Raw genomic sequence first — 25,917 nt, forward strand, 5'->3', positions numbered from 1 at the left:
GACAACACTGTGTGTTTTTTCTATATCATGTCCAAAAAGGAGCGTCTTATTCAAGACTAATTAATATGCACAGTGATAACCTTGTTTGTAATGATGCAATGGTTTGTCATTTTGTTAACAAAATAAGACCTGTTTCTGCATGTTTTGAAAATAACTTTGATTGTGTGCAGCGCGGATACTGATTCAAGTAACAAATAATAAAAGATAACAGAAGAGAATATCGTTTCATCTGGTATTTATTTTCACCTAATTGTTAAAAACATTATTTAGTAATAATAAAATCTTTAAACATCAGCACAGAGTTCAAAAAGTAGTAAAAAGGGTAAAACTGTCATCTGTTTAACAAAACAATATAGACATAAATAAGAAAAATACACATAAGTAGTAGTTTATCAAAAGGGAAACAAATGCGAGGCTAAATGATCTTTTTTTCAAGAATAAGAAAAACAAACATAATTTTAAAATTCATTAAAAATCGATCCACCCGCTTCTACTCTGCCTTGATTTTTTATGTGTGGTAAATAAGCTTTGATCGCTCAGTGACCGCTTCTTGTGCAAACCATTTGTTTCAACACTCGGGTCGCCAGTGTCGCCTTTATATTGGCTAATAGTCCTCCTCACCTCAGCATTAGGAAAAGCAGACAGAGGAACATTTAAGCGGGCGAGTGTTTTTAAAAATGTCGACCACCCTGCAGGCCATGAAACATCTGTTGCTCTACGTGTTGCTGTTGCACTTTGGATCAAATCATAGAGATGCGAACCTCTGATTATCTGGTTGTCAATAATAATCTCACCCCTATCATTCCAAGAAACTCCCGACGCACGAGTGAGTGCTGTTAAAATAAGCTCTGCATTTTTTCTGCTCCTTTTTGCCATATAGGACAAAATCTCATCTGCAAACATGTCTTTTTGTCTGTCGCCACCAACATTGCTTTGGCGGTCAGATGCATCCTGACCGGTTTCAGAAGGCAAAGATAGTGTTAGCACATTTTTGTCACTCATGCCTTGTTTCACAAGTGAACGGTATCTCTGAAGAATGGCAGAACACTTTTTAGCCTCTCATACACATCCAAATCTGCAGCTGCAGCACTTCAACCATAGCTTTGTCTCGCTCGTTTTGCTCTACATGTCTGACGGAGCCTGTATGTTGTTGCTGCTGATGGTTTAACATGTCCAACTGATGCTGCGGGACCAAAAACATTTTCTTTGTGTGCTCCATTTTCACCTGTTTGCTATAAGACTGGTGATGAAGGGTATGGCAGCCCCTAATAATGGTAGCAAAAATCCTCCAGATTGGTTGATGGATCTTCTCTTTTTCAAAATTTTGTCTGCAACCAGCCTGATTACTTTTTTTCTTTTTTAGTTGTCTGTACTGTTGATCAGTCAGCGGGATAACACCTTTCAAAACATTGAGCGATATCTCACACAGAGCATTAATAAAATCCATGCTTGCATTACAAATAATATTCCTCCGTACGCTGGGTGGGGATTTATACAACAACTCCAACAGTGCAATGTTTCTCTGCATCCGTGAATACGGCATCCTTTTTACCGCTTTAGCTGTTTTTTGGGGAAACAACTTGACGATCTGACAACAAATTGGTTCTGAGTCTTAAATAGTCAGGCGTCTTAGATTTATAATTGATTAGAAGATACCCGTATGGGGTGGATGTGGCATCATTAAAAACTTCTAAGAAGTATTTTGTATTACCTGGAAACATCTGTCTACCTAAAACTGAAATTTGATATTTATCTCTCGGGTTGTTAAACAGAGTTAAATAATTAGTGTTCAACAAAATTGTTGCATAAACAAATTCTGAACTAAATACATGCAGCTCAAGTTCCTATGATGAACGTATTGTGTGAACACATTTTGAACTTCTATGCTGTCAGACGCAGTATTCATCACATCGTCGATAATGAGCAAGTTGTTCTTATCCGGAGGTAAAAGGACATCGTCACTCAGAGACTCCGGTATACCATTCACAAAGGTGATTTTTCATATATATATATATATATATATTTTTTTTTTTTAATTATATCCTGTTCCCTGTTAAATCCAGAATTGAATTCAAAGTCCTGCTCCTCACATACAAGGTCTTAAATAATCAGGCCCCATCTTATTTTAATGACCTTAATACCATATCACCCTATTAGAGCACTTCCCTCTCACACTGCAGGCCAACCGGTTTCTCCCCTCTTCTATGGAACCAGCTTCCAGACTTGGATTTGAGAGACAGACACTATCTCTACTTTTAAGATAAGGGTTCAAACTTTAATTTTTGCTAAAGCGTATAGTTAGGGCTGGATCAGGTGACCCTGAATCCTCCCTTAGTTATGCTGCAATGGGTGTAGGCTGCTGGGGATTCCCATGATGCATTGAGTATTTCTTCTTCAGTCACCTTTCTCCCTCACTACAGGGAGTGCAGAATTATTAGGCAAATGAGTATTTTGTCCACATCATCCTCTTCATGCATGTTGTCTTACTCCAAGCTGTATAGGCTCGAAAGCCTACTACCAATTAAGCATATTAGGTGATGTGCATCTCTGTAATTAGAAGGGGTGTGGTCTAATGACATCAACACCCTATATCAGGTGTGCATAATTATTAGGCAACGTCCTTTCCTTTGGCAAAATGGGTCAAAAGAAGGACTTGACAGGCTCAGAAAAGTCAAAAATAGTGAGATATCTTGCAGGGGGATGCAGCAGTCTCAAAATTGCAAAGCTTCTGAAGCGTGATCATCGAACAATCAAGCGTTTCATTCAAAATAGTCAACAGGGTCGCAAGAAGCGTGTGGAAAAACCAAGGCGCAAAATAACTGCCCATGAACTGAGAAAAGTCAAGCGTGCAGCTGCCAAGATGCCACTTGCCACCAGTTTGGCCATATTTCAGAGCTGCAACATCACTGGAGTGCCCAAAAGCACAAGGTGTGCAATACTCAGAGACATGGCCAAGGTAAGAAAGGCTGAAAGACGACCACCACTGAACAAGACACACAAGCTGGAACGTCAAGACTGGGCCAAGAAATATCTCAAGACTGGTTTTTCTAAGGTTTTATGGACTGATGAAATGAGAGTGAGTCTTGATGGGCCAGATGGATGGGCCCGTGGCTGGATTGGTAAAGGGCAGAGAGCTGCAGTCCGACTCAGACGCCAGCAAGGTGGAGTACTGGTTTGGGCTGGTATCATCAAAGATGAGCTTGTGGGGCCTTTTCGGGTTGAGGATGGAGTCAAGCTCAACTCCAGTCCTACTGCCAGTTTCTGGAAGACATCTTCTTCAAGCAGTGGTACAGGAAGAAGTCTGCATCCTTCAAGAAAAACATGATTTTCATGCAGGACAATGCTCCATCACACGCGGCCAAGTACTCCACAGCGTGGCTGGCAAGAAAGGGTATAAAAGAAGAAAAACTAATGACATGGCCACCTTGTTCACCTGATCTGAACCCCATTGAGAACCTGTGGTCCATCATCAAATGTGAGATTTACAAGGAGGGAAAACAGTACACCTCTCTGAACAGTGTCTGGGAGGCTGTGGTTGCTGCTGCACGCAATGTTGATGGTGAACAGATCAAAACACTGACAGAATCCATGGATGGCAGGCTTTTGAGTGTCCTTGCAAAGAAAGGTGGCTATATTGGTCGCTGATTTGTTGTTTTGTTTTGAATGTCAGAAATGTATATTTGTGAATGTGGAGATGTTATATTGGTTTCACTGGTAAAAATAAATAATTGAAATGGGTATATATTTGTTTTTTGTCAAGTTGCCTAATAATTATGCACAGTAATAGTCATCTGCACACACAGATATCCCCCTAAAATAGCTAAAACTAAAAACAAACTAAAAACTACTTCCAAAAACATTCAGCTTTGATATTAATGAGTTTTTTGGGTTCATTGAGAACATGGTTGTTGTTCAATAATAAAATTATTCCTCAAAAATACAACTTGCCTAATAATTCTGCACTCCCTGTATGTGTTAATAGACCTCTCTGCATTGAATCACACTTGTTATTAATCTCTGTCTCTCTTCCACAGCATGCCTCTTGTCCCATCTTCGTTCTCTCACCCCAACCACTCCTGGCAGATGGCCGCCCCTCACTGAGCCTGTTACTGCCGGCGCTTCCTCCCTGTTAAAAGGGAGTTTTTTTCCACTGTCGCCAAAGTGCTTGCTCATAGGGGGTCATATGATTGTTGGGTTTTTCTCCTTGTGTATATTATTTTAGAGTCTACCTTACTGTAAGGAAGAGGACTCCCTTACTGCATTTATTTATATTGTATTGTCTGTATAGCACTTTAGAGGACACCTTTCACTTTATTAAAAGCACCTTATCAAGCAATTTATGAGCATTGCACTTTAAGCATGGATTTGCACACAAGAAGTTTAAATATTTATTGACTATTTATTGGGAATTTTAAAATCAGTTGGTAGCCTTATTTCAGATCCTGCACAGCTGCTCCTCATCAAGGAATGTGGTGGTTGTCTGTCAGGAGAGAAGAATGGTGATTGAGATTGTGATTAAGGTTTACCAATAAGGAAAACTAAGGCAAATGTGTGTGTAAAATCTAGGGATAAAAGTGGTGCAAATAGGTGTTTGTAAGTTAATGATTACTCACCTTTCTTGCCTGTGTCCTCTTCAAGGTGTTTGGGCAAATGTTTCCCCGGGGGTCCAGACACCATTTAAAGGTTCCGGGAGAGACCATGGGTAAAGAGAGTGTGGTGAATCTTTTTGTGCTTGGGTTTCTGGGTTTTTATAATATTGGGTTTGGTGTAACATTAAAGTGTGAAGTATTTATTAATATGTAAATGTGAAAATGTATTTATGTATTTATTTATTCTTATTGATATATTGTATACTGTGGTGGAAGGTTGGGATTTAAGAATTTACCTGAGAGTGGAATAATGGTTAAGTCTGTGACAGCTGAACATATTTAAGGCTGCCAGTTGTCATTAGAGGATGGATTTTTTTGTGCTGTGAAGAAGCTCGACAAGTTAATTGTTGTAAGGAGAGCCATATAGCAAATAAATACTTTGTTCCACTACACTTGCCTTGGTCTGTCTCACTGTGTTTCCAGCCGCTAAGGGCTGCCCTGTTACAAGTGGTGTCAGGAGTGTGTCACTCATGCCACAGTGAGAAGATGATGACAAGAGGTGGAAGAAAGCCAGGCCAAGAGGAGCAGCCTGATGAAGGAGTTGGAGCTTCATCTGAGCTAGAGGCCATGGCAGCAACAAGCCCTGAGAACAAATTGGAGGAGTTGACAGGGTTTGTGAAATCTCTTATGCGGTCTCAAGCAGCCAGAGACCAAAAGTGGGAGAAGGATTTGTCACGTCAGGAGCAAAGGTGGAAAGGCATGCAGCATCAATTTCAGCAAATCCAGCTACAAGTTAACGCTGTAACTGATAAGCCTGACCCGCCAGAGGCGCCAGCGCCCCCTACAACATCTGAAGAACAAGAACTTGGATTCAATGGTGAAGACATTCCAGTGGCCAGTGGGTCCAGGTCTTTAATTGAACCAAAACTTTTTCCTCTGTCACCAGAAGATGACATTGAACATTTTCTGACTACGTTTGAAAGAATGGCAAATGTGTGTCGATGGCCCAGAGATGAGTGGGCTATTCGTCTGGTTCCCCTGTTGACAGGTAAAGCCCGCACAGCCTACATTCTTATGGATTTAACAGACTGAGAATTATGATAAGGTGAAAGAGGCAATTCTGGCAAAATATGAGATCACTGCTGACACCTACAGACGCCGCTTCAGATCTCTGAAAGTTGAGCCAGGTGAGACGCCACGTGAACTTTATGTAAGATTGAAAGACCTGTTTTCAAGATGGATTAAACCTGAAAAATCAACTGTAGAAGAAATATCTGAGCAGATAATTCTGGAGCAGTTTTTGAGAATGGTTAATCCAGAGCTGGAGATCTGGATACGCGAGCATGACCCGAAGACTGCAAAGGAAGCAGCTAGCCTCGCAGAGGTTTTCACTTCAGCCAGAAAAGGAAGCAAGAGCACCTACTTCAGCCAGGAGACCCACTACGCCCAACCAAGTAAGTCCATTGGGGGTGAACAGGGTTCTGGTCAAGTTCAGGCTAGAAATCTTTCTAGTTCTAGGCAGCTCCCTTCCCATAGACCTCACAATGTGAAGAAATCCTTTAAGTCTTCAGTTCAGGATATTAAATGTTATCACTGTCATAACTTTGGCCATACACAACAATTTTGCCCTGCCCTTAAGTCAAAACCATCTCTTTTGTGTGCAGTTCCAAGACCAGCCACAGAGCCGGTAGGAAGGAAAGCTTGTACTGTCCCTGTTTTAATTAATGGGCGTAAAGAGGAAGCTTTGCTTGACTCTGGGTGCTTCCAAACTCTTGTACACTCTAGCATAATTTCAGGAGAAAAGCTAAGTGGGGTTGGGGCTACAATAAGTTGTGTGCATGGAGACGAACACAGGTACCCCACTGCTGAGGTTTACCTGACAGTAGGAGGTCAAACCTACTTGTTAGTGGTAGCTGTTGTTCCCAGTTTGCCATATTCAGTGATACTTGGTAATGACATCCCCACTCTTTTTGATCTAATACATCAGTCAGATTATGACCCTCAAGTGAGTGCTGAGAAAGACATTCAAGGCTTAGGTGATGAATCTGGAAGCTCACTTCCTCTAGATATGACAGTTGAACCATTGCACTTTGTGCTCTTGTGACTACATGACAGGGTTGAAAAGGAAATGATGCAAGAACTACCCTTTTTTGAGGAGTCTCTTGAAACGGAGCCAGGGAAGATTAGGAAGTCTAGGGCTCAGAAAAGAAGAGAAAAGTTCAAAGGCTCAGGGGGAAAAGGTACAGCATTGTTCCCTAAGCCAAATAACCAACTTGAGTTTGATGTTCCCTCAGATTTAGGTGCACTCCAAAGAAGCGACCCTACTCTAAAACCCTGGTTTGAGAAGGTAACAGAGGTAGAGGGGGCTAGTCAAGGTCAGGTAAGCTGTCTTGCAGACACTGTTTACTTGATTAAAGGAGGCATCTTGTACCAGAGAAAGGGGAAGCGCGAAGCTGTGGCACTCCCACAACAGTTCAGAAACAAAGTTATGGATCTGGGTCATTCAATTCCATGGGCAGGCCATATGGCTTTTCACAAAACACTGAATAGGATCAGCAGCCGTTTTGTTTGGCCAGGGATGTATGTCCAGGTTTCTGAGTTTTGCCGTTCCTGTGAAAAATGTCAGTTGACCTCAGGCAAAGGAGTAGCGCGAGCCCAGTTGCAACCACTGCCAATTATTGAAACACCATTTGAGAGGCTAGGCATGGATATTGTGGGCCCTTTAGAGAGGAGCTCCACAGGTCATCGCTACATATTAGTCATATGTGACTATGCAACACGGTTTCCTGAGGCCTTCCCACTCAGATCAATTAAAGCTCGTCACATTGCTAATTGTCTTCTGCAGCTTTTCTCTAGGGTAGGCATACCAAGAGAAATTCTGACGGATTGTGGAACGAACTTTCTATCAAAGTTGTTGCAGCAGGTTTATAAGCTGTTAGGGAAAAAGGGACTTAAGACCACCCCGTATCACCCCCAAACGGACGGGCTAGTGGAGAGATACAACCAGACTCTCAAAAGTATGCTGCGCAAGTTTGTCTCTGACACAGGTGCTGACTGGGATCAATGGCTGCCATACCTTCTGTTCGCCTACCGGGAGGTTCCGCAGGTTTCCACTGGCTTCTCGCCTTTTGAACTTTTATACGGTCGCCAAGTGAGAGGCCCCCTGGATCTGCTTAAGGACTGCTGGGAGGAATCCAAAGCAGAGGGCGAAAACATCGCAGCCTACGTCATCACCATGAGAGAGAGGTTGGAGAAAATGGCATCATTGATGCAAGACAACATGGAAGCTGCACAAAAACATCAAAAGACTTGGTATGATCAGAAGGCCAGGGATAGGGTCTTCCTTCCAGGTCAGAAAGTACTGTTATTGCTTCCCACTAGCGATAACAAGTTGCTGACAAAATGGCATGGACCATACGAGATCGTCAGACAAGTGAGTAAAGTCACTTATGAGCTGAATATGCCAGAAAGAGTTAAAAAATATCAGACATTTCACGTGAACTTGTTGAAGGAATTCCACAGCCGACAAGAGCCGGTCTATCAGTTACTGGTGCGTTCAGTTAAGGATGAGGAGGTGACTGAGAAGTTCTTTCCAACTAACATTCAAGTTTGTGCTTCAGTTGACCTTTCTCATTTGTCTCCTACTGAGCAGGCTGATATAAAACCACTTGTGGACCCACAGCTCTTTCGAGAAACACCAGGCTTCACATCACTGGTTCAGCATAAGATACGGGTGAAGGAGGATGCACCCGTTCGACAAAAGAGCTACAGAATTCCAGAACGGTTGGTGCCAGTGCTGCAGAAAGAAATAAAACTGATGTTGGACCTGGGAATCATTGAGGTGTCAAGTAGTGAGTGGTGCAGCCCGATTGTTTTGGTACCAAAGAAAGATGACACCCTGAGATTCTGTATTGATTTCAGATATTTGAATGCAGTATCCAAGTTTGATCCCTACCCAATGCCCAGGGTGGATGACCTGCTGGAGAGAGTTGGATCAGCAACGTACATTACAACACTTGATCTGTGTAAAGGATACTGGCAAGTGGCTTTGGCACCAGAAGCGAGAGAGCTGACAGCCTTCAAAACTCCTTTTGGTATGTACCAATTTAAAGTCATGCCATTTGGGCTTCAAGGTGCACCAGCGACATTCCAACGATTAATGGACCATGTACTGAGAGATGTGTCAGCATTCTCTGCAGCATATCTGGATGACGTGGTGGTGAACAGCCAGTCCTGGGAAGAGCATGTCATTCACCTACAGAAGGTGCTACACTCCATCAGAATGGCTGGACTGACTATCAATCCCAAGAAGTGCTCCATAGCCAAGAGAGAAGTGGAGTACTTGGGCTTTGTAGTTGGCTCTGGGAAGATAAAGCCGCAGGTTGGAAAGATTGAAGCAATTCAGTCCTTCCCAGTTCCGACAACTAAAAGGAAGGTGAGAGGTTTTCTGGGTCTAGTAGGCTGGTACCGGAAATTCATACCTTCTTTTGCAGAGCGATCCACTGTACTTAATAACCTCACAAAAGGCTCAGCCCCTAACAAAGTGCGTTGGACGGAAGACTGTGAGCGAGCATTCAGAGACCTCAAGGAAGCAGTCTCCACACATCCAGTTCTACACAGTCCAGACTTCAACAAGCCATTCATCTTGCAAACTGATGCTTCAGGAGTTGGCCTTGGTGCTGTCCTTCAGCAAGAGGTGGATGGTGAAAGAAGGCCTGTGGTGTTTCTGAGTCGGAAACTACTTGACAGGGAGACGAGGTATTCGACGGTGGAGAAAGAGTGCTTGGCCATGAAATGGGCTATTGAGGCCTTGAGGTATTATCTTCTGGGACGTCACTTCACTCTGGAGACTGATCATCGTGCCCTCCAGTGGTTGAACCGCATGAGGGATGCGAATGCCCGCATTGCAGGATGGTACCTGTCTCTGCAGCCTTATGACTTTACGGTCCAGTATAGGCCAGGGAAGTCAAATGTGGTTGCTGATTGTTTATCTAGGATGACAGAGGACTGAAGCACTTCGTGCTTAAGAGAGGGAGGAGGAAATGTAAGGAAGAGGACTCCCTTACTGCATTTATTTATATTGTATTGTCTGTATAGCACTTTGGAGCACACTGTTCACTTTATTAAAAGCACCTTATCAAGCACTTTATGAGCATTGCACTTTAAGCATGGATTTGCACACAAGAAGTTTAAATATTTATTGACTATTTATTGGGAATTTTAAAATCAGTTGGTAGCCTTATTTCAGATCCTGCACAGCTGTTCCTCATCAAGGAATGTGGTGGTTGTCTGTCAGGAGAGAAGAATGGTGATTGAGATTGTGATTAAGGTTTACCAATAAGGAAAACTAAGGCAAATGTGTGTGTAAAATCTAGGGATAAAAGTGGTGCAAATAGGTGTTTGTAAGTTAATGATTACTCACCTTTCTTGCCTGTGTCCTCTTCCAGGTGTTTGGGCAAATGTTTCCCCGGGGGTCCAGACACCATTTAAAGGTTCCGGGAGAGACCATGGGTAAAGAGAGTGTGGTGAATCTTTTTGTGCTTGGGTTTCTGGGTTTTTATAATATTGGGTTTGGTGTAACATTAAAGTGTGAAGTATTTATTAATATGTAAATGTGAAAATGTATTTATGTATTTATTTATTCTTATTGATATATTGTATACTGTGGTGGAAGGTTGGGATTTAAGAATTTACCTGAGAGTGGAATAATGGTTAAGTCTGTGACAGCTGAACATATTTAAGGCTGCCAGTTGTCATTAGAGCGTGGATTTTTTTTTGTGCTGTGAAGAAGCTCGACAAGTTAATTGTTTTAAGGAGAGCCATATAGCAAATAAATACTTTGTTCCACTACACTTGCCTTGGTCTGTCTCACTGTGTTTCCAGCCGCTAAGGGCTGCCCTGTTACACTTACAAAGTAAAGCACCTTGAGCCGACTGTTGTTGTGATTTGGTGCTGTATCAATAAAACTGAATTGAATTGAAATAACAAAAGGACATAATGCTGCAGGTTGGCTTTCTTTCTTTTCTGATTCACCAGTTTGTATGCATCTTTTCACAGGAGTGACCTAAGGACGGCTGTAGCCTACCCTTATTTACTTATATAATGAACAACATATAGTGTAATGTAATGTAAAATAGAGTGTTTTCTTTTAATTTAATGACATAAAGCAGGGATCAAATGTTTCCATGGTGACTGTTTTAGAATTGTGCATTTTTAAATCTGCATCAGACTTGAAAAAGAGCTCATCTGTGCAAGAACAACCATCAAGTAAGGAGTATTTTCATATCTACATTTGATCTTACACAAGTTTTGAAGAGTTTTGGAAAGTTCTTCTTTCCCATCTGTGATAGAACAGCAGCGTTTTAATGGAAGCCACTAAAGGGATCTACAAACCCATCAGGGTATGTGACACTTTTTGTTTTTACTGCATTTTTGAAGAATTTGATGTAGTTTTAAAAAGCTGACAAACTGAGAATCAATTTAAGTTACAATGAGTAATTTCTTATTTCTTTGACAGGTGCTGTTCAACACATCCATATATAACACAGCTGTGGAGATCTGCTGGTATCTACCAGGTTACAGGGCTCAGGTAAGACCCAGATCCATCCAAACCAAAACTGAGATAAAATGTCAGGTGATTTCTGAAGACCTGGGAGTGATGCTGATTAAATGTCTCCTTTTATTTTTAGATTGCAATGATGACGGAATTCCTCAGACTTCAGAAGGAAAACCAAATGCCATCAAGCCTCACTGCAGAAGATATGGGAGATCTTTTGGTGGAGAGGAGCAAAGAGACAGTCAGAGAGCAGTGAGTTACTGTGACACCTACAGACCATCCACCTCACACCTGAAACTGTTTGTGCTGAAGTGTAAATGCTGAGAGAAAACCTCTCTTTTGTTTTCTTTTGAAGACTTTGGGAGTTTGAATTGGAGGGTTTGGAAGAAACAGAAGCCAAACCTCTTCTGAAACTGGTAAGACTAGAAAACTCAGAAGAGTTTTAGTGATTTGGAGATTTTTTTTTTTTTTACTACAATCACATAACCTCTCAACAAAACTGCAATGTAAACATGCTTTCTGTTTCAGGTGTGGGCAGTGAACACAATAAATAAAATGAGGGACATCGAGTTTCAAGCCCGGATGCTGCTGGAATTTCCAGAGGCCATACCTCCTAAATTTCAGTGAGTCACCTCTGACATAAAATCATTAACAGTCCAGCTACAGTATTTCAAAATTTCTGTTATTTTTTTAAATAGGTGTAAAAGATCATTCTTATAACTTTATTCTGCAGAACACCTAAGCTCCTCAGCAATGTCAGGAAGTACATTGACCTCCTTAAAGAGAGGCAGCAGGACGCACAAACCTCCAAACTGTTCACTGCAACAGAGGTGGTGATAGAGGTGGTTCCCCGTGTCCTGCATGTCTTCTGGAAGCTTCCTTCTTACCCCCTACTGAACATGTCCTCCCAAAAATTGAGCATCCTCTCCACCAGTGTGACAAAGGCCACTTTGGATCGAGTGTCCAAATCTCTCCTAACAATGGAAAACCAGGCCATCTTCTCAAGGTCCATCAGAGATGACATGGTGCAAAGTATCCTGTCTGAAGTCAGAGAGAAATATTCAGAAAAGATTCTACCTGAGCCACATTGCAAACTTTGCACCAGGACTACTCAGGGCAATTTCTGATGTAGCAAAGACGAGCATATGCCAGATCTTCCAGCCCCCCTTGTGAAAGTCCAGTAGTGTCTGATGTTCTTCCAACTAAAGAACCTCATCCTGAAGGTCTGCTGAAGTCAGATGTTCTTCCCACTTCCCAACCTCCAGTTGAAAGTTCACGAATTGCTGATATTTTTTCCACTCACGAACCTCCTTCTAAAAGTTCAACAAAGGCTGATGTTCTTCCAGCTAAAGAACCTGCTCATGAAAATCTGCTGAAGTCAGATGTTCCTCCTACTAAAGAACCAAAAGGACCTGATCGTGAACGTGTTCTGAAGTCAGGTGTTCTTCCTACTAAAGAACCACATGAACCTGCTCCTGAACGTGTTCTGAAGTCAGATGTTCTTCTTACTTCCGAACCTCTTTTTGAAAGTTCAACAAAGGCCAATGTTCTTCCAGCTAAAGAACCTGCTCATGAAAATCTGCTGAAGTCAGGTGTTCTTCCTACTAAAGAACCACAAGAACCTGCTTGTGAAAGTGTTCTGAAGTCAGATGTTCTTCTTACTTCCGAACCTCCTTTTGAAAGTTCAACAAAGGCTGATGTTCTTCTGACTAAAGAGCCTGCTTGTAAAAATCTGCTGAAGCCAGATGTTGTTCCTCCTAAAGAACCTCAAGAACCTGATTGGGAAAGTGTTCTGAAGTCAGATGTTCTTCCTACTTCCAAACCTCTTTTTGAAAGTTCAACAACGGCTGATATTCTTCCCACTGGAGAACACGCTCATGGAAGTCTGCCAAAGTCAGATGTTCATCCTACTAAAGAACCTCTCATTGAAAGTTCATCAAAGGCTGATGTTCTTCCTAGTGAGGAACTCCCTTCTGTATGTCTATCCATGTCTGAGCCAGTTGTCTCTTTTACTAATAATTCAGAGAAGTCTGACAACATTAAAATCAAGGAGAAAAAGGAGAAAAAGAAGAAAAAAAAGGGCTTCTTCCAAAAATTCAGAGCCCTGTTCTGTTGTTGCTTCAGACCCCAAGAAACTGACTGATTTTGAGAATCCAATCTGTTTGTTCTAACTCTACAAAATCAAATAAAATGATTAATCAATATTTTTTCCATGAGTCTGCATCTATGATTAAAGAATATTTTTCCTTCAGATGTTTATAAGGGTTCTCAAAATACCTCCTCAAGTCCAACAATTGTTAACATATTAGTGTTGTTATCTTTAAGAGAATCTGAACTTATTCTTACTCTTAACATATCAACAGCAGTAACTGAAACCTGGAAATGAAAAAAAAAGTTACCAACAATTATTAACATTGCTTCACATCTTTGTTTAGTAATGGCCCAGATACACATTGGCACATAGCAGGACCTCAGTGTTTATGAGTATTCTTCCGGACTTAGGAATATTAATAAAAGGAGCATCTACATGCCACAAAGCTGATGAGAACCACAAATGTCTTCCAACATCCTCAGATTTGTGTTTTACAATTAAGAGGAACTTTGCATAATGTTTGCCATATGCTCAAATCCTCAAAGGTCTATTATTTTTCATAGTTTGTCCTTTCAACCAAAGTTAAAAACTTCTGCGGACATCAGCAGTTTATTCTTTTGCAATGAAACTCTTAAAATTAGAACATTTCCACCAAACCTGGGTGGGTGCTGGAGCTCCAGGAAGGAAAACTCAGAAGAGGAGGAAAAACAGTCCAAAGAAACAGTTCAGGAGGCCAACCACATGGCCATCAACTGAGACAATTCAGTTCAGGAGGCGTTTCTCCCATTGAAAATGCTACGTCCAGGTGAACAGAATCACCCTTTTGGGATTTCTACCACGTATTTATCACTAGATTTACTAAACCTGCGCAAATTTGCGTAACTTCCCTAAACCCAACACCCCCTAGAATTACTGGCTTTTTTATTTTCTGGTGCAAGTCCCGAGGTGTTAATCACTCCTGCTGAGATTTTCACAGGTCGTCAGCTCATTTCTCCTCCAGCTTTTGTTGTGCAAAAAGATGCAGACTCATGGAAAAAATATTGATTAATCATTTTATTTGATTTTGTAGAGTTGGAACAAACAGATTGGATTCTCAAAATCAGTCAGTTTCTTGGGGTCTGAAGCAACAACAGAACAGGGCTCTGAATTTTTGGAAGAAGCCCTTTTTTTTCTTCTTTTTCTCCTTTTTCTCCTTGATTTTAATGTTGTCAGACTTCTCTGAATTATTAGTAAAAGAGACAACTGGCTCAGACATGGATAGACATACAGAAGGGAGTTCCTCACTAGGAAGATCATCAGACGTTGCCAGACTTTCAGAAGCAGGCTCTTTAGTAGGAAGAACATCAGCCTTTGATGAACTTTCAATGAGAGGTTCTTTAGTAGGATGAACATCTGACTTTGGCAGACTTCCACGAGCGGGTTCTCCAGTGGGAAGAATATCAGCCATTGTTGAACTTTCAAAAAGAGGTTCGGAAGTAGGAAGAACATCAGACTTCAGAACACTTTCCCAAGCAGGTTCTTGAGGTTCTTTAGGAGGAACAACATCTGGCTTCAGCAGATTTTTACAAGCAGGCTCTTTAGTCGGAAGAACATCAGCCTTTGTTGAACTTTCAAAAGGAGGTTCGGAAGTAAGAAGAACATCTGACTTCAGAACACGTTCAGGAGCAGGTTCGTGTGGTTCTTTAGTAGGAAGAACACCTGACTTCAGAACACTTTCACAAGCAGGTTCTTGTGGTTCTTTAGTAGGGAGAACATCTGACTTCAGAACACGTTCACGATCAGGTCCTTTTGGTTCTTTAGTAGGAACAACATCTGACATCAGCAGATTTTCATGAGCAGATTCTTTAGCTGGAAGAACATCAGCCTTTGTTGAACTTTTAGAAGAAGGTTCGTGAGTGGAAAAAATATCAGCAATTCGTGAACTTTCAACTGGAGGTTGGGAAGTGGGAAGAACATCTGACTTCAGCAGACCTTCAGGATGAGGTTCTTTAGTTGGAAGAACATCAGACACTACTGGACTTTCACAAGGGGGCTGGAAGATCTGGCATATGCTCGTCTTTGCTACATCAGAAATTGCCCTGAGTAGTCCTGGTGCAAAGTTTGCAATGTGGCTCAGCAGAATCTTTTCTGAATATTTCTCTCTGACTTCAGACAGGATACTTTGCACCATGTCATCTCTGATGGACCTTGAGAAGATGGCCTGGTTTTCCGTTGTTAGGAGAGATTTGGACACTCGATCCAAAGTGGCCTTTGTCACACTGGTGGAGAGGATGCTCAATTTTTGGGAGGACATGTTCAGTAGGGGGTAAGAAGGAAGCTTCCAGAAGCCATGCAGGACACGGGGAACCACCTCTATCACCACGTCTGTTGCAGTGAACAGTTTGGAGGTTTGTGCGTCCTGCTGCCTCTCTTTAAGGAGGTCAATGTACTTCCTGACATTGCTGAGGAGCTTAGGTGTTCTGCAGAATAAAGTTATAAGAATGATCTTTTACACCTATTTAAAAAAATAACAGAAATTTTGAAATACTGTAGCTGGACTGTTAATGATTTTATGTCAGAGGTGACTCACTGAAATTTAGGAGGTATGGCCTCTGGAAATTCCAGCAGCATCCGGGCTTGAAACTCGATGTCCCTCATTTTATTTATTGTGTTCACTGCCCACACCTGAAACAGAAAGCATGTTTACATTGCAGTTTTGTTGAGAGGTTATGTGATTGTAGTAAAAAAAAAAAAAAAAAAAGATCTCCAAATGACTAAAACTCTTGTGAGTTTTCTAGTCTTACCAGTTTCAGAAGAGGTTTGGCTTCTGTTTCTTCCAAACCCTCCAATTCAAACTCCCAAAGTCTTCAAAAGAAAACAAAAGAGAGGTTTTCTCTCAGCGTTTACACTTCAGCACAAACAATTTCAGGTGTGAGGTGGATGGTCTGTAGGTGTCACAGTAACTCACTGCTCTCTGACTGTCTCTTTGCTCCTCTCCACCAAAAGATCTCCCATATCTTCTGCAGTGAGGCTTGATGGCATTTGGTTTTCCTTCTGAAGTCTGAGGAATTCCGTCATCATTGCAATCTAAAAATAAAAGGAGACATTTAATCAGCATCACTCCCAGGTCTTCAGAAATCACCTGACATTTTATCTCAGTTTTGGTTTGGATGGATCTGGGTCTTACCTGAGCCCTGTAACCTGGTAGATACCAGCAGATCTCCACAGCTGTGTTATATATGGGTGTGTTGAACAGCACCTGTCAAAGAAATAAGAAATTACTCATTGTAACTTAAATTGATTCTCAGTTTGTCAGCTTTTTAAAACTACATCAAATTCTTCAAAAATGCAGTAAAAACAAAAAGTGTCACATACCCTGATGGGTTTGTAGATCCCTTTACTGGCTTCCATTACAACGCTGCTGTTCTATCACAGTTGGGGAAGAGAAACTTTCCAAAACTCTTCAAAACTTGTGTAAGATCAAATGTAGATATGAAAATACTCCTGACTTGATGGTTTTTCTTGCACAGATGAGCTCTTTTTCAAGTCTGATGCAGATTTAAAAATACACAATTCTAAAACAGTCACCATGGAAACATTTGATCCCTGCTTTATGTCATTAAATTAAAAGAAAACACTCTATTTTACACTACATTACACTATATGTTGTTCATTATATAAGTAAATAAGGGTAGGCTACAGCCGTCCTTAGGTCACTCCTGTGAAAAGATGCATACAAACTGGTGAATCAGAAAAGAAAGAAAGCCAACCTGCAGCATTATGTCCTTTTATGTTATTTCAATTCACTTCAGTTTTATTGATACAGCACCAAATCACAACAACAGTCGGCTCAAGGTGCTTTACTTTGTAAGGTAGACTCTAAAATAATATACACAAGGAGAAAAACCCAACAATCATATGACCCCCTATGAGCAAGCACTTTGGCGACAGTGGAAAAAAACTCCCTTTTAACAGGGAGGAAGCGCCGGCAGTAACAGGCTCAGTGAGGGGCGGCCATCTGCCAGGAGTGGTTGGGGTGAGAGAACGAAGATGGGACAAGAGGCATGCTGTGGAAGAGAGACAGAGATTAATAACAAGTGTGATTCAATGCAGAGAGGTCTATTAACACATAGTGAGGGAGAAAGTCTCTGTCTGCTTTTCCTAATGCTGAGGTGAGGAGGACTATTAGCCAATATAAAGGCCACACTGGCGACCCGAGTGTGGAAACAAATGGTTTGCACAAGAAGCGGTCACTGAGCGATCAAAGCTTATTTACCACACATAAAAAATCAAGGCAGAGTAGAAGCGGGTGGATCGATTTTTAATGAATTTTAAAATTATGTTTGTTTTTCTTATTCTTGAAAAAAAAGATCATTTAGCCTCGCATTTGTTTCCCTTTTTATATACTACTACTTATGTGTTTTTTTCTTATTTATGTCTATATTGTTTTGTTAAACAGATGACAGTTTTCCCCTTTTTACTACTTTTTGAACTCTATGCTGATGTTTAAAGATTTTATGTGATTTAGGTGAAAATAAATACCAGATGAATCGATATTCTCTTCTGTTATCTTTTATTATTTGTTACTTGAATCAGTATCCGCACTGCACACAATCAAAGTTATTTTCAAAACATGCAGAAACAGGTCTTATTTTGTTAACAAAATGACAAACCATTGCATCGTTACAAACAAGGTTATCACTGTACATATTAATTAGTCTTGAATAAGACGCTCCTTTTTGGACATGATATAGAAAAAGCACACAGTGTTGTCCGCAGGTTACCGAAAAGTCCTTCTGAACCTGTCTCCCAGAATACAATATCCGAGCGGTGTTTTTAAAAGAAAAAGTTTTATCTCGGGTGAAAACTTATCAGGTGAGTTACCGAAGCTGTCAAAAAAGTGCCCTTGCTTGTCTTTTGTGATATAGAACACCAACCAGTGCTTCCCAGGTAAGTCTGATGGATCTGTATTCACAATGCCCATGCATGGATATCTGATGGGCTTTGTTGGCAGCTGGTCACATGCTAAGACGCCTAGAAGATGAGCCCTGTTACTAATCCTTTTAACAATGCTGGTTAGTTCTATTGTATTCATTTTGAATGTTTAGTAGTCGTCCAGCAGCACTTGTCTCATATTAGATATTTGGATGACTGAATCAAATACAGAGTAACACACCAGGTTCATTGTTCGGGGTAGCGGATTTCTGAAACGGGTTTCCAGCCTCACGCTCCCTGTTTGAACTAATGATACGTTCCCTGAATGTCCTTCATCAGCTTCCAGATTGAAACAGGAATTGTTTGGCCAGATACGACTGTCCATCAGCGTATAAACACATGAATTCTATATCACAGTTTAAAAATTAAATGGATTACGTGTAAAAGAACCAGGATAAGCTTTGTTATCCACGAAGGCGATGATGACAAATTTAGGCAACCTGTCCATAAATAAATTAGTTGATATTGTTGCCCCAGCAGGTGTGGAGAAGGTCTTTAAAGAAACTCTGTCTACAGCATATTTTGCATTTGCATGATGCAGCGCCTTGCCGTGTGCCAGCCTGACACTTGGTGAGACACTGATTCTTTTCACAAATAAGCTGGCAGAGACAATTTTAACTTTATACGCGGTGTTAGCTCCAGTCATGAGAGCAAATTCGTCTTTAGAGCGCACAAATTTCAGCGACAGATCGATTCCATTAAGTAATATTTTTCTTGAAAAAACAGGTCTGCGTGTACTGGAGCAATCAATTCAACAATACTGCTATTCGCTGTATAAGTACCTCTGGTCACCAGACCCTGGCTCTCCCCTTCTATACATGTATCATTCATGTGCGAGGCTGTGTCTGTACAGAATAAAGCGCTGCTGAACTGTGTGTCTAAAGTCTCCTTATTATAATTGATAAGACATTCTATTATGCCTCTGTATGGATACGTGTTGGATGATTGGCTGATCAAGCGATCCCCCAAATTTACATCTACCTGACTAAATAAGGTGCAACCTGGATAATTAACAAGTCCCACGTTTGCATCCCTGCCTAAGTTTGTGCCGTCAGCATCTGTGATTCTTACTCGTGTGTAGATATAGGAATCGTTTAGATCCAGGTAATCCTCTCCGGACGATGAGATTTAAACTCGATTGGACCTCCGTCTGTGATTGCAGAAACTGGCGGAATTTCAATAAAGGTCGTTTTCTCTATGGACGTTTGTGTGTATGGGACAGTAAAAAGATCGAGCTCTGTTTTTAGACATTCTCTGATTGGTTGTGTAACAGAGCCATTTAGAAGATGTCACATGCTGTAGTTTTTGAACGACTGGTTCTGGGTCTTTTCACTCCGCGTGGTTGTCTCCGTTTGGTGGCTTTCCTGGCAGGTTTTGTCGTTTTACGCTTTTTAGGTGGCGGCGTATCACGCACGCGTGCAGTGGGAGGGGTCTTAGAAGGTTTGGGTGTATACACATACAAGCTGTTGCCATCCTGTTTAGTAGATGTTGGCTTGGTTATGTTGGATATCACATCAGACAATATGCCTGATGCTGCTGTTTTTAGGTGGGGTTTGACTATGCTGACTCCTTTTTTAAACAACGGTACAGCAATTCTAAACAGGCTGCGGAACAAACCTCCCAGACCTGCGCCACATTGCGTGCTGGTCCCAATATAACCATTCAATTCGCCACCAGCCTGATTTAAATAATATCTTACATATTTTGCTTCATCTGTGTTGTAGACAGACATCCTTATTTTTTACAAATGGTGTCTTATGGGTCGGAAGTGGAGTTTGACAAACACCTTCCCGTATAAAAAGGGTATGTGTTGATTTTGGTCGTCTATCAGATCAATTTCTATGTCATCGATTAAGGATTTCGAGACCGGTGTGTAGTGTGGGCTGTCAAATTGAAGAATGGCTACCCGACGGTCATCGTCTGTTATATTTATTGCTCTTAATGGCCGCGCATGGGCGTCACCCACAAGCTGGTAATCAACGATATCTGCATAAATAAAAATGTTCTATTTTCCGCCGTATACGTCTGCAGGATGTGGTGCGTATGTGTTTTTATAATGAAGTACAAACGGGTCTTCTGATTTGAATCCTAAGATTCCTGCCAGTCTCCCTCTAAATGTGAGAACTGTGCCCCTAGGGCCCATAACACTAACATAGTTACTAACAGTGTTGGTTAAGTTACTTTAAAATAGTAACTTAGTTACATTACTAGTTACTTCTCTCAAAAGTAACTCAGTTACTTCAAGTTACTCGTTACTTTCAAAGTAACTAGTTACTAGGGAAAGTAACTTTGGTTTTACTCAGAATTCTCTTGTTAATGTGTTGCTTCCATAACGTTGCCAGTCTTCTAGCTTGCTTACTTGCCACAAGTGCACTGTGCCACCTACCAATAGAAAGGAAAAGATAATGTGCATATTTCCACGAGAGAAATCCCACGCCTGGACCGTCATTGACTGCTGCCATGATTCTAGCCTACGTCACAGAGTCATGTGCGCCTTTTACATCCAACACAAAAACTGCAGTCGTGGTGCTTTCGATTTTACTCAGAACTCAGAAATTCTGCCTTCTGAATAGGAAGATGTAGGCAACACCAGACTGCAGATGAGCTGCTTACAGGGCTGGACTGGGACAGAAAATTGGCCCGGGCATTTTGACTAGAGACCGGCCCACCATTATAGGAAAAATCATAAAGCCTTTGAATGAAAATAAACACTGTTGTGACAGTGATGTACACTGTTCTGATGGTATATATGCATCAATCTATCAATTGTTTGTTGTAAGATTCAGATAATTATTTTTTAAAAGCTAGACATTTTAAATGAGAATAAGAAAGAAAAGTATTTCTTTGTGCCCCCTCTCCCTGTTAATGTCAAGGATCGCTGTGTGGCAGGCAGGATGAGGACCCAATCGCAAAACTCACAGAGACAGGGGATGAACTCAAAAAACAGCTTTATTGCTGAAGAGGCAGAACGTAGGAAAATACAAAACTAAACTGGGAAAAGTAAACTAACACTCGGAGAGAGACACAGGGAAATCCACACAGCATGAGGGAGAACGCGACACAGAACTGAGGGAGACGCAGACATAAATACACAGAGGGTTAACGAGGGAAATGGGAGCACACGGGGAACACAGGTGACACTGATAATAATCACGAGACATGGCAGGAGTGAACACAACACTGACGGGAGACGGGCGAGGTGAAACAGGAAGTACAGAGGTTCAGACAGGAGGAGAGAGCACGGGGAGAACACAGACATAACAGGCTGGGGGAAACATGGAATACAACACGAAAGGGGACAAGGGCTCATGAATACATAGAGGGGCACACAGGGGGTGAGAGTCACAAAGGGAAAGCACACAGGGAACAACATAACAGGGCAACTCAGGAAACAGAACCTAAACAGGGAACTGAATACAAAAACACATGAGAAAACCAAGAACACTGGGCCAACATGGCCCAGGACCATGACAGTACCCCCCCCTCAAGGGCTGGCTCCAGACAGCCCAAACACAGAAAAACAAAACCAAACAGAAAACAACCCAGGGCGGGCGGCGGGGGCCCAGGACGGAGGGCTCGGAACAGAAAACAAAAGAAGAGCACAGCAAACACCGGAGCCCAAGAAAACAACCCAAACATAGAGCAGTTCAGGGGGCCGGCCGTGCGCAAGGCAGCGGCGGCGGCGACGTGGAAACAGTTCAGGGGGCCGACCGCGCGGAAGGCAGCGGCGGCTCCCCAGTCTCAGGCGTGCTGGCCATGGCCTGGTGGGCACAGGACCAGTCGAGGCAGGACCGGGCACAGGACCAGACGAGGCAGGACCGGGCACAGGACCAGACGAGGCAGGACCGGGCACAGGACCAGGCGAGGACGAAGACTCGGAGGCTGGATCAGGCGAGGACGAAGACTCGGAGGCTGGACCAGGCGAGGACGAAGGCTCGGAGGCTGGACCAGGCGAGGACAAAGACTCGGAGGCTGGACCAGGCGAGGACGAAGGCTCGGAGGCTGGACCAGGCGAGGACGAAGGCTCGGAGGCAGGACCAGTCGAGGACGAAGGCTCGGAGGCAGGACCAGTCGAGGACGAAGGCTCGGAGGCAGGACCAGTCGAGGACGAAGGCTCGGAGGCAGGACCAGACGAAGGCTCGGAGGCAGGACCAGACGAAGGCTCGGAGGCAGGACCAGACGAAGGCTCGGAGGCAGGACCAGACGAAGGCCCTGAGGCTGCAGCAGACGAAGGCCCTGAGGCTGCAGCAGAGGGAGGCTGAACGGGCCCCTCGGACCCTGCAGCGGAGACAGGAGGCTGAACGGGCCCCTCGGACCCTCCAGCGGAAACGGATGCAGAGCCAGCGGGTGCGGGGACCTTTGGCACCGCGGGCGCTGACTGTGGCGGCACAGGGCACGCAGCCGGCTTAGGATGCAACGGCTGGGGCTGTGCAGGGCAAACAGTCAGTTCAAAGTGTGTCAGCACCGCGTAATCCTCAGCTGGCGAAGAAGGCTCACAAAGGCTTCCAGCTGAGGTGGACAGTGACTGAACGGGTTTCTAGGATAAGCACTGAGCTGGTGACAGAGTCAATAACTGAGCTGACAAACCAACAGGCAATGAAGCAAAGGACTGGAGCGGTAACGGAGCGGATGACTGAGCAGACTGAGGAGCTAATGGCTGCGCTAGAGACTGAGCTGGTAACAAAACAGGAACCTGTGCTATGACCTGAGCTACTGACTGTGTTATGGATAGTAATGCTAGTCGAAGTGGTAGTTGCGCTTGTGGTTGAACAGGTGTCTGACTCTGGGTTGCTCTCCTTCTGGGAACAGGAACAGGTGCTAGGCCTGGCCGAACACCAGCCATCCCCACCCGAGAAACAGATACGGGTGCAGGGACGAGCTGGGCTCTGGCTGCCTTTACCCTGGGGGCCGGTGTAGGTGCAGGAGCTAGCTGGACCTCTGTCGCTCCCACCCGAGGAACTGAGACGGGTGCAGGAGTCGGCAGGGTCACGGCTGACCTCACCCGGGGAACCGGAACAGGAGCAGGCAATGGCTGGGTGTCCATCAACCCCACCCGAGGAGCAGGTACGGGCGCTGGGATGAACGGCGCCTCTGCCAGGCTGGGGACAGAAGCAGGGACCAGCTGGACCTCAGCTACCCTCTCCCGAAGAACTGATACGGGAGCTAGGGAAGGCTGGGCCCACGCTGCCTTGGTTACAGAAACTGAAGCGGGAGAGCTGAGCTCAGGAGCAGAAACAGACACAGGGTAAACCGAGTTAGTGGAGCTAGAAACAGTGTTAGCGAACAGAGATTCATGGCGGGCCACTCCTAGCGACTCTGTAGGCCTTAAGCTGTCCATGTTAGGAGTAGCAGTCTCTAAAACAGTCATTGCACAGGAAGATCCAGTTTCAGCAGAGTCAGAGTCAGTAATACTGAGCACAAAGGGATCCGTTGCGGACACAGGAGCATTCACACAAACGGTTTCTAAATATACAGGTTGGAGGGCAGCATAGTCCAGGAGTGAAGAAACAAGATTCACAGTCTTATACTCAGCAGGTACGGGGACCTCAGAACTGTTAACTTCACGGTGTTGTTCATGAGTATGCAGCTCAACAATAGTCTTTTGCTTCTCTAAGATGAGATTATCAGTCTGTGTGTTAATTGCTGCTGACCTGGGAGGAGCACAGGAAAAATAGTCACTCTGAAACATGGGCGTGAGGGTAGGTAATGCAGGTTCAGGAGTAACCGACCCAGAATTACCAGACACAGAGTTAACGGTCTCTGGGATGATGCACACAGAGTCTACAGTGCCAGAGTTTTTTAAGTCAGCCTGAACAGCAGTCTCTAGGGGGGCAATGAACTCAGTCTCATGCTTAATAGGTGCAGAGGTGAACTTAGAAACAGTATGAGGCCTAGAAACACAGTCATATTCAACCTTTTTGTTCTTCTCTGGTGAGTTACGGGCGTGAAAAACAGCGGACTCAGGAAACGAACACTGTCCGAGACGGTCGGGCTTGGAACTCGCATGGAAAAAACAGTCAGATTCACTCACCACCGGAGCTTGCTCAGTTGCTTTAGCGTGGCGACGGCGTGAGCGTCGTGTTTCCCCGGGAACTGTGCCGTGAGCTCCCGAGGCAGTGGGCGCAGGCACTTTGGTGATGTCGGCTGGCTGAGCTGATGACGAACCGGGCTGCGCCGGAGAGACAGGGAGCTTGTGCAGCTCAGAGCGCGGAAGTCCCAGGAAGAGCGCAAAAGACTGCAGCGGAGAAAGGCCGTTTGTCGACGGCTCGAAACCACACCCCGACCGCCGAGTAACCCTCTTCTTTGCGCGGGACGTGGGCGGCGACCGGAGAGGCGAACCAGAAGTCGAAAAGGCCGGAGGAGTCGTGGCAGGCGATAGGCTGACTCCTCCAACTCTTCTTACCGTGGGGCGGTGTGGGGAAAAGGCGGCAGCTTTTGCAGTTTGGAGGCTGCGCGGCCCACCGAGAGCCAATCGAGTCCCATAGAAGGCAGACTCGCGCTCCCGGGCATGCCGAGCCTCCTGCCTTCTCCTCTCGTTAGGGAAGGCGGAGTCTGCACGCTGCCGGTTCCGTACGGAGTTTGCTGGGTCCATTACTGGTCGCGTTCTACTGTCAAGGATCGCTGTGTGGCAGGCAGGATGAGGACCCAATCGCAAAACTCACAGAGACAGGGGATGAACTCAAAAAACAGCTTTATTGCTGAAGAGGCAGAACGTAGGAAAATACAAAACTAAACTGGGAAAAGTAAACTAACACTCGGAGAGAGACACAGGGAAATCCACACAGCATGAGGGAGAACGCGACACAGAACTGAGGGAGACGCAGACATAAATACACAGAGGGTTAACGAGGGAAATGGGAGCACACGGGGAACACAGGTGACACTGATAATAATCACGAGACATGGCAGGAGTGAACACAACACTGACGGGAGACGGGCGAGGTGAAACAGGAAGTACAGAGGTTCAGACAGGAGGAGAGAGCACGGGGAGAACACAGACATAACAGGCTGGGGGAAACATGGAATACAACACGAAAGGGGACAAGGGCTCATGAATACATAGAGGGGCACACAGGGGGTGAGAGTCACAAAGGGAAAGCACACAGGGAACAACATAACAGGGCAACTCAGGAAACAGAACCTAAACAGGGAACTGAATACAAAAACACATGAGAAAACCAAGAACACTGGGCCAACATGGCCCAGGACCATGACAGTTAATGCCCTACATGCCCCCCTGGCAACACTTTGCTAGATCCGCACCTGCACAGTTACCAGCTGTCAGCTGCTTAGAAAAGGATCCTGGTGTTATTTGTCTCTCAGAAACAGTTCATAACTTCCCTTCAACTCATTCATGTCACCTAAAAGGTAAACCTGTTTCTCCATCACAGCTCTGATGATCCAGTAAGGACATCTCCTGGTTTCATCTTCATGTTTCCCTCTCACCAGATAACCAAACTGATATCATGACCAGCAGCTTTTTTGCAGCTGTGGCTCCAGCAAACATCAGCTGATACTAGAAATTAATATTAAATAAATTCTAACAACAGCTGATCAAGCTTAAACGTGCTGCTGTTGTTTAGCGCGACATCCGCTGGTTTCCTCTTTCTGGCGCAAAATGAGCGATAAACAAACAAGAGAGCCGATCAGCTGATCATTGATCAGTTTCATGATTGAAGTAGAAACGGGAGAGGGAGGGGAGAGAA

The 25,917-nt window shown here is 43.8% G+C and overlaps 1 protein-coding gene across 1 annotated transcript; it reads right to left on the minus strand.

Annotated features, from left to right (window-relative positions):
• Positions 1 to 14,336: 14,336 nt before the first annotated feature.
• Positions 14,337 to 17,283, minus strand: LOC120714062. The gene is made up of 6 exons (XM_040000096.1): positions 16,592 to 17,283; positions 16,404 to 16,475; positions 16,185 to 16,303; positions 16,021 to 16,081; positions 15,807 to 15,901; positions 14,337 to 15,696 (listed from the first exon to the last, which is right to left on the minus strand). The coding sequence occupies exons 1-6, from the start codon at positions 16,625 to 16,627 to the stop codon at positions 14,337 to 14,339; spliced, it is 1,743 nt and encodes a 580-aa protein (XP_039856030.1). The 5' UTR covers positions 16,628 to 17,283.
• Between the last annotated feature and the right edge of the window lie 8,634 nt (positions 17,284 to 25,917).

The sequence above is a fragment of the Simochromis diagramma genome, unplaced genomic scaffold (assembly GCF_900408965.1).
Source record: "Simochromis diagramma unplaced genomic scaffold, fSimDia1.1 OVJJ01000596.1, whole genome shotgun sequence".
In the NCBI taxonomy this organism is placed as follows: Eukaryota; Metazoa; Chordata; class Actinopteri; order Cichliformes; family Cichlidae; genus Simochromis; species Simochromis diagramma.

Excerpts from the sequence above, each read along its gene's own strand:
- LOC120714062 (XM_040000096.1), bottom strand. The coding sequence starts at position 16,627 with ATGGAAGCCAGTAAAGGGATCTACAAACCCATCAGG. Across the intron at positions 16,082-16,184 it reads AAAGAGACAGTCAGAGAGCA|ACTTTGGGAGTTTGAATTGG; the intron begins GTGAGTTACTGT and ends TTTCTTTTGAAG. Across the intron at positions 15,902-16,020 it reads CCAAACCTCTTCTGAAACTG|GTGTGGGCAGTGAACACAAT; the intron begins GTAAGACTAGAA and ends TTTCTGTTTCAG.